Below are 8,224 nucleotides of genomic sequence, written 5' to 3'. Positions count from 1 at the left end.
GATCTGCGCTGGTGGAATAGCGGTGGCACATAGTTTACAAACTACGACTCGAAGTTCAGGCCAGTGTTCAAACAGCTGCGCAAATAGTTCCATGGTGTAAGGAGCAGAAGGGACACAAGTGGGCGCTATGCAACACGTCCGTTAGCCTAGTGTTTGCTATCCCCTAGCATATTAATCGACAGACTGTGTATCAATCTTGCTTTTGGTTTAATTGCGCTCCCAGCTCCGCTAACGCTGGTTGGTGAGGGCGTCGTGGTACATCCGTGCGCGGCCTGACTTTCAGTGCCGCGGTGTGACCGCGTCAGAACCTCAACAACACCCAACCCCCTTTCCGCACAACCTTCGTCCGAACTTCCGCTCGCAACCTTATTCGCAGTACACAAGTCGATAATGCACTGGTTGGCAGCATTAGACAGCGCCGCAGAGCGGTTTGATAGCGGTCGTCGGAGCTTTCCTCTGGCCAGCGAAGCTGACTTCGTTCGCAACTACGCGTACGAGCCGCCGAATGAGGACTACGAGAAGCTCTTCTTCTGCCGAGCGACCATCTCACGCTCGCAGCGTGATCCAGGTGCTCGTCCGCACAGCGCAGGATGGCTGATCCCCACCCGTGACGATGCCAGCGTCTGCAAGCCCGTCTTCATTGCCCACTCCGTCTTGTCAGCGATCTGGCTTCTGCGCGAGACGCTCGCCGACGACGTCCTGCCTGACAATATCTGGGATCGTCTGGTCTGCGCGGCCGAGTCGCTTGCGGAGGACGGGATGGAAGAGCCGCCGTCTGCGCAGAAGCCCTTTGCTTCCCCTTCACAACAGGCCTCCGCTCCACCCCCGCAACAAAAGAAGCGGCCACACCTATCTGCGCCGGCCCCTACACCAAAGCGCGCTCGAACAACCACCGATGAGACACATCCAGCCAGCCCTCAGCTGTCACAGCCTAGCGAACCGGATGAGCAGCTGAAAGACTCCCCTCTGCACATCACTACCATCTCCAACAACAACCGCCGTGCGGAGCAAAAACGCAGCAGGACACTCGCCACTTCGCGTGCGAAGAAGCGGCTTGCCCTTGGTCTGGTAGCACCTGGCGACAAGGCTCCTCTTCCAGAGCAGGCTGCCTACACCTCTATTGTGCAAAAGGACGAGTCCGTCGTCGCCTGGATTATTAAGCAGCCGGTCTCTGATGACACGGACTTCTACAGCTCCACCCAAACTCCCTACCTCACGGCCTGCACCCTTCTAGAGAAAGCGCGCGTGCTTGGAAACCAGTCCTCTCGGTACCACGCTGCCCAGTTCCTGCAGGCTTGGCGAGAACGTGGCTCACCCTTCAGAGGTGGCGGCGAGCTCGCTGGCAGCCAGAGCAGGACCGGTGCGGGAGCTAAGCGCTTGCAGCTGCTGAGTGTGCGCAACGATGCTGACAGGGATTTCTGCTTTGCCTGGAACATGTGCACACGTTACGAAGCAGAGCTAGCAGCTGTCCATATTGAGTCTCGATGGGCGTCAGCTCTCCTAGGTCAAGCATACTCCAACAAGATAGCGCAGATCCGGCATAACAACTTTGTATCTAGCAACGACAGGACGCGAAATCGATACGGAAAGGGACAGATCCGCACAGAGGCAGTTGCAGCGCTAGTAGAGTTAGTTAGTCCCAACGCCACTGAGAAGGACAAGCAGGTGTTTAGACGACGGTTAGGCCAAGCCATGCGCTGGTACTCCATTAGTCAGGAGCTAGGCTGGGGCATTCTGACCCTGATACCACACGACGAGATTGCGAATTGCTGGATAGAACGCACCCTCCGTGTAGGCCAGCTGCATGTCTGGATTGAGCTACTTAAGAAGGAGTGTCCAGACATTTGTGCAGCTAGCAAGGCACTTGAGAACTGGTTAGGGCCAGAGGGAATTGCTGGCGGGCCCATCAACAAGAAGAAAACGCTGAGCATTGAGGCGGAGGCGCCAGCAACCATCTACGAGGTGGAAGAGATTCAAGACAGCGAAGACGACGAAACTGACAACAGCGTTGACGACAGCACCAGAGAGCAAAGTCATGCTTCGCCGAAGAGTCCTACGCCAGCTCCGCGGTTGCGTCAGCTAACTTTGCTTGAATTGTTCCATCCTGTAGAGTAGATGTTACCTGCGCTTAACTCTGAACATTGTGCTACATACCTTATCGATACTGCCCTACAACATCGCGAACATTAATATTGAAACATCTACTATATTCCACTTACGTACCGTATGCTCGATTCTTCTAGAAATTCAACATACAATTGGGACGCACTTTGTACACGTTCCGCAATCGTTGCAGCAATATTTGACTTCAGGAACAGCGAACAAATTCACGCTGAAAAAGCGAACAAATACAGTCGAGTGTCTGTGCTCACGCTAAAATTTACATAGGCAAAGCGAACAAATACACTGTCTTTGTTCGTATAATCACTGGGAGACTCTCTTCTAACCCTAAAACCCTAACCCTCTTCTTACTCTAAAACCCTAACCCTTACACTTACCCTCTTCTTCTTCCTTACTCTGCTATTTTCCTTACTTTATTCTTCTCTTTACCCTACTCGCTCCTACTTCTTCTTCTCTTATCTTTTTCTTCCCTCTACTCTTCTACTCTTAACATCTATTCTCTAATCCTCACTACTTCTCTCTATCCTTTCTTCTTCTTTTATCCTTTCTACTTCTTTTATCCTTTCTACTTCTTTTATCCTTTCTACTTCTTTTATCCTTTCTACTTCTTTTATCCTTTCCTTTCCTTATTCTACTACTCCTAATCTTCTCTACTTTTCAACAATCTTCCTTTAAACTACTACTCTTTCTTTCACTTCTTCTCTTAAAACTTTAAATTTTACTCTTCTGACCTTTTTTTCCAGACTCAAACTCTCTTCTCACACTAAAACCCTAACTGTTACTGTCACTTTCTCCTCGACTAATTCTTTTTCTTCTCTCTTGTTTCTTAACTACTTTCTTTTTTTATTTTTATTTTTATTTCTTTTTTCTTTATTCCTTCTTTACTACTAAACTTCTTCCCCTTTACTACAACCCTTCTCCTATTGATCTTTTCCGCCTCCGCCTCCGCCTCCTCTTTACACCACTAAACAATCTTTACACTACTTTTAATTTTTTTATTTCTCTTCTCTTTCTAATTCTTTGTTACGAATTGCCCTAACGGCTAACGGTCTAATGGAAACTGTATAACGCCTCCGCATTTTCTTACGTGCTGTTATCTATTCTACCCTACTATCTACCCGTTCATCCTCTCCGTCCTGATACTCTAACACGTCTTTTGTGCGCTTACTTCTCTCTCTTTAACTGCTGCGTTCGGCTTCTCTGTAACACCTGACGCGCCTACTGCCTACTGCCTACCCCTTCTCTCTCTTACGCTCAAATTACGGGTCTGTTCTCGGGTTGCGGCTGTTTCCTGCCTGTTACCTGTCTTTCTACGGGTTCGGGGGCACATCCACGGGCCCTCCGCCCACCCCTCTCTTGCGCGTCACGGCCTTTTCGGTTTACGGGCGCGTCTCTCTACCGCTCAATATGCCCTGTGCACTCTCAGACAGGTTTCCGTCATACCCTCTACTGGTTGCCGGCCTGCAAATACGGGTAACCCTAACCCTAACCTCGACCTGTGTCTGGTCCCGAACCCAACTTCACTTATCTGACGTCTTTGTTACGCTTACTCTCTTGTGACGCCTTACGGGCCCCCTATCGGTTCTTCTCCCCTAAACGCTGTCTCAATCATTTCCACGGTTTAATGCTGTGCTCTTCTGCTTTTGACAACTGATCTGCTTGCTCTGTTAACCTTCTTGCGGGTTACGGGGCCTTTTACGGGCTGTTTGCTGTTGTCTCTTACTAGTCACAGGTCATGCTCCTTAACTGCCCGCCTTCCCCCCCTCTCCACCCTTTCGCCTTTCTCTAACGGTCTTAACCACGCTTCCCTTGACGCTTGCTGCACTCTCGGACGGGTATCTGCTACACCCCTGTTACGCATCACTAACGCACGGGTTACAGGGGCCTCTTCTTCTTCTGTGCTATTGCCGACCACTGCGCTCGGCGTCCTTGTAACACATTATCACGGCTTACCTCTCTACTGCTTTGCTATGTTAACCTCTCAATGATACCTCATCACAGCTGTGTCGCCTACCTCTTCTCCTTTCTTAACCGCTGCGCTTATTGTGCATTCCCACGGACCCTCTGCCTACCCCTCTTCTCTCTCTTACGCTTATATTACGGGTCTTTTTACGGATTGCGGCTGTTCTCTACCTGTTGCGTGTCTTTCTACGGGCCTCTGTTCCTCTGTCTGCTTGCCCCAAACACCGGCAACCCTAACCCTACTCTGACTTGCGTACCAGCCCGAACCTAACTCTAATATTTTATTTTATTTCTGCCTTAACGTTAACCTGCTTACTGCTATCTTACAGCTAAACGTCTGTTTAGTCTTCCCCTCCGCACGTTTGCACTGTTTGTGTTACTGTTTATTAATTTTAACTTCCTTGATTTTTGCGTGATGCTCTTGCATGCGAGTCAGCCGAGCATCTCCAAAAATGCGCAACCTTAATTCAGCCTCAACGCTAACCCGATTCTATCTCCGCTACCTGCGCGCTGTTATACTGCTGCATGAACAACACTTCTCTAATTGCTACTACTATTGCGTTGCTAAAAAAAATTTGCTATTAACCCGCTCTCTGTACCGCTTATCTATCTTTATAACTGCCCCTTCACTCTTATGTGACACTTAACGAGCCTACCGCCCACCCACTTTCTCTTCTTCACCCTGCTCCTCCTTCACTCTCAATCGCTCCGCTCTGGGGGCACATCCACGGGCCCCCCGCCCACCCCTCTACTCCCCCTCTCCCGTGATACCTTATTACGGCCCCACCTACCTCCCCTCTTTCTCCTTCACCCTCTACCGCCCCGCTCGACTGCTTTGTGACACCTGACGGGCCCACCGCCCACCCTTCTCTCACGCACTACAACATCTACAGGTTCAGGAATGCCTTTCTGGCTGCGGCACCACAATCGGTTTTGCTAAACTTCCCTAACTACTGCTCTATCTTGTGACAACACTCTCCAAACCCCCAAAACACCTTTTTACATGTTGTCCCTATCCCAATCAATCTGCCTGAACCCCCTAATGGCCTTTTCAAATTCCTCCTCTTCTCTGCATCTTTCTTTTCCCAAATTCTTGTTGTCTTGATTCTGCGCTTTCTTTTTAATACAAACAGGTGCTTTAGGTCAGGGACTTACTTGGTTTCGGGTGCTCTGCCTGGATCATGGGCTCTTCTTGGGTTGCGTGCTCTTTCTGGGCTGTTGGCTTTTCTTAAATAATCGGCTCTTACTAATTTGGGGTTACTAATGTGGACTTCCTTGGTTAGGCGGGGGACCACTTTTGGACCACTTGGGTTGGTGGTCTACTTTCGGACCACCTGGGGTGGATACCACTTTTGGACTACTTGGGGTGGTGCACTACTTTGCGCACTACTTAGGGAACTACTCAGGGTGGCGCATTGCTTAGCGCACTAATTGTGGACCACTTAGGGAACCACTTGGGGAACCACTTGGGATACTGCTTAGGCTTTGGGGGGCTACCACAATTGGATAATATGATTAGATTCCCTAAACTCTCCTATACTACTCTTCTATCTCACAATAATATGCTGCAAACGCCCAAAATACCTAACACATCTTGTTGCTTTTAATTCCGCCCTACTGCTTCTTCTTCCTAAACTACTTAACAATCCGCTTAAATGCCTCCCCCTGCTCTTCCTGCTCCTGCCATCGTGCTCCCTCCTCCACCATCCGCTCTTGCGCCCATTCCGTGAAACTATCTGACCACCTGGCCTAAATCGACGCAATCGACGCGATCAACACGCCACAGTACTGACAACTTCCGCCGACTTTCCTTATCTATCTGCCATCTGCTTGGCTCTTATACCTTTTGCATATCGCCTGCAGGATGCTACACTTAAAATAACACAAAAACCTCTCCTACTAAATGGAACTCGCAATAATTGTTACTCCTTTGCGAATCTCCTCTGCGTCTGTTGCCGTGCAATCCGCCATCCTATGACCTTTACACCCTTCTCCCCACGCCCTGCATCGCTGGCATCCCTCCTTCCACTCGTCTAACACCTCTTCTAATCCTTAGATCTCTGCCAAACCCTCGGTCTGTAACTCCATCTCTCTTTGCGCCGCCAACCTTCGTGCTCTTCCCTCCTGATCGAACGCTACCCTTTCTTCCTCATCCCTAATCCCTCCTGCCTCTTGCCCGTTGTCTTCGTCTTCTCTCCTGTTTTCGTCTTCTCTTGCACGCTCTGCCTCTCTCCCGGTCTCACACCCAACACACCCGCTACATTTCTCTTTGTTAACTTCGCAACCTACTCTGTCTATTCTCCCATCCATCTCCCTATCCAACACGACTCTTATATATCCGTTAGTTGTAATAAACTCCTGCATCTCTTTATCTACCCTACCCCAACTTCCTTCTTACATGCTGCCATCTCGACGGTACCTCTCCCCTCTTACGATAATCGCTTCACTCTTCTGCCTATCTTGTCCTGCTCGCCCGCTTTCTTGCGCATAATCCCGCAACTTTCTAACAATCCCAATGTGGATTACTACTCGGATGGTGGGCGCATCTACCCCTAAACCTAAAGCATTAGTTGCTGTGAAAACTTGCTGTCGTCCCTCTGTCAACTGGCGCACCAACTCTGCCTTCTCGCCTCTGCTCCCTACCTGCCGGTGGTAACAAACACAACCCAACAACCTGGCCAATTGAACCGTCTTAGCCACCGTGTCGCAGTACACAATGATCTGGCCAGGCATCAGGTACTGCCGCTTCTTCTCCTCTACTAACTGTACCAACACCTTGTCTTTGTCTTCCTTCTTCTAATTGTACCGCTGTATCTGGTACTTGACGTTCTTCCAGGTCGTTGGACCCCAGAACCACTGGCATTGCTCCTTGGCTGGCAACCCTATTAATGCAATAAACTCGCCCTCGTCTCTTGGCCGCATGGTTGCTGTCAAGTACACCAGCTGTGTCTCTGCCTTTACTAAGTCCCGCAACGCTAACATCTACGTCCTCTATCCGCTTGTTGAATCTAACACAACGTGACATTCATTAACAACAATTTGGTCCAACCGCCCTATAGCTCGTTGCCGGTTAATGAAACCCCCAAAACTCTCGCTGACCGCCGATTCGGGCGTGACCAACACTACTGACGCCCATTCCTGCAGTTTCTGACTGTCCTACTCTACACACTCGATTCCGGCTTAAACGCACCTGTCTTTCAAGTTGCCGCGCAACGAAACCAGTGGCACAACAACAACCGTAACGCTGGTGGAACACAACACCAGCAACATAAACGCCATGCTCTTGCCTGCTCCTGTGCCTATAACTACAACGATCGGACTCTTCTAGTGCATAATGGCTTCAATGGCCGGCCGTTGCACGCTCCTGAACCTGGCCCCCTTCTGCACCAAATCTTCTAACTGACACTGGATGTCTACCATACGCATCTTCCTCTAACGCCAAAATTCTTCCTTAATCGCCTCTTTCCTGACCTCCGCCGCTCGCGTTCCTTTCTTAGGCTGCTTCTCTAACGCCGACTTAAATAACAAAAACTGATGCCATTCTATGCTCACTCGCTGCAATGCCACTTGCTGGGCCTTGGTACTGAACGGCGACTTAGTGATGGGTCTCCCGTAAACTGTGCCGCCAATCTTGGAGCTGTGCCCTGTCTGTATGTCGAACGCCTCGTCCTCTTCGTCCTCATCTTCGTCACCCTCCACAACCGCTTTGATCACCGCTTTGTTGTTAATGTATCTTCGATATATCGCCTTAGTGCTGTGTCTCTACAATATAATGTTTAATTTTACGCCTAACCACCGTATTAATACGCGCTGGATCGCCTGCCGAACCCGGTTGGTATCCCATTGCTCGGGTCCACGCAACGACGGTCCCTCCTCTTCTTCGTCGTCTTCGTCCGCGCCCTGTCGCCAACCATCCCTCCTACCCTCACCCTTGTCGCTCTCCTGTGCTCTTTTTCCACGTTGCGGCCGTGCCTACGGCTCCTTCTTCTTTGGCTCCCATATGAATGGGCTCGCTTCCTTAGCTGCCCCTCTCCCAACAGCACCCTCTAGCTTCCTCCAAAACGGCATAACCATCCACAAATAATAAAACAGCAATTTGCCTACCTTACGCGGTAAATAACAGTAGATGATCTTGGCCTTT

The 8,224-nt window shown here is 50.1% G+C and overlaps 1 protein-coding gene across 1 annotated transcript, besides 19 other annotated features; it reads left to right on the top strand.

Moving 5' to 3' along the window:
* Positions 1 to 2,429: part of a mobile genetic element that runs on past the window's edge.
* EKO05_0001005 (uncharacterized protein) lies at positions 391 to 2,115 on the top strand (the record flags this gene model as incomplete). Its single annotated transcript, XM_038944859.2, has 1 exon — positions 391 to 2,115. The coding sequence occupies one exon, from the start codon at positions 391 to 393 to the stop codon at positions 2,113 to 2,115; it is 1,725 nt and encodes a 574-aa protein (XP_038803544.2).
* Positions 2,430 to 2,434: 5 nt separating the features above from the next.
* Positions 2,435 to 3,006: a mobile genetic element.
* Positions 2,436 to 3,126: a dispersed repeat.
* Positions 3,127 to 3,224: 98 nt separating this feature from the next.
* Positions 3,225 to 3,228: a direct repeat.
* Positions 3,229 to 3,852: a long terminal repeat.
* Positions 3,229 to 8,224: part of a mobile genetic element that runs on past the window's edge.
* Positions 3,295 to 3,369: a mobile genetic element.
* Positions 3,454 to 4,012: a mobile genetic element.
* Positions 4,005 to 4,202: a mobile genetic element.
* Positions 4,263 to 4,379: a mobile genetic element.
* Positions 4,571 to 4,713: a dispersed repeat.
* Positions 4,714 to 5,089: a mobile genetic element.
* Positions 5,090 to 5,175: a dispersed repeat.
* Positions 5,122 to 5,557: a mobile genetic element.
* Positions 5,411 to 5,577: a dispersed repeat.
* Positions 5,598 to 5,937: a dispersed repeat.
* Positions 6,265 to 6,298: a tandem repeat.
* Positions 6,821 to 7,632: a mobile genetic element.
* Positions 8,110 to 8,224: part of a mobile genetic element that runs on past the window's edge.

Source organism: Ascochyta rabiei, chromosome 1 (genome assembly GCF_004011695.2).
Source record: "Ascochyta rabiei chromosome 1, complete sequence".
Lineage (NCBI taxonomy): Eukaryota > Fungi > Ascomycota > Dothideomycetes > Pleosporales > Didymellaceae > Ascochyta > Ascochyta rabiei.
This window is presented reverse-complemented; position numbering and strand designations above follow the sequence as displayed.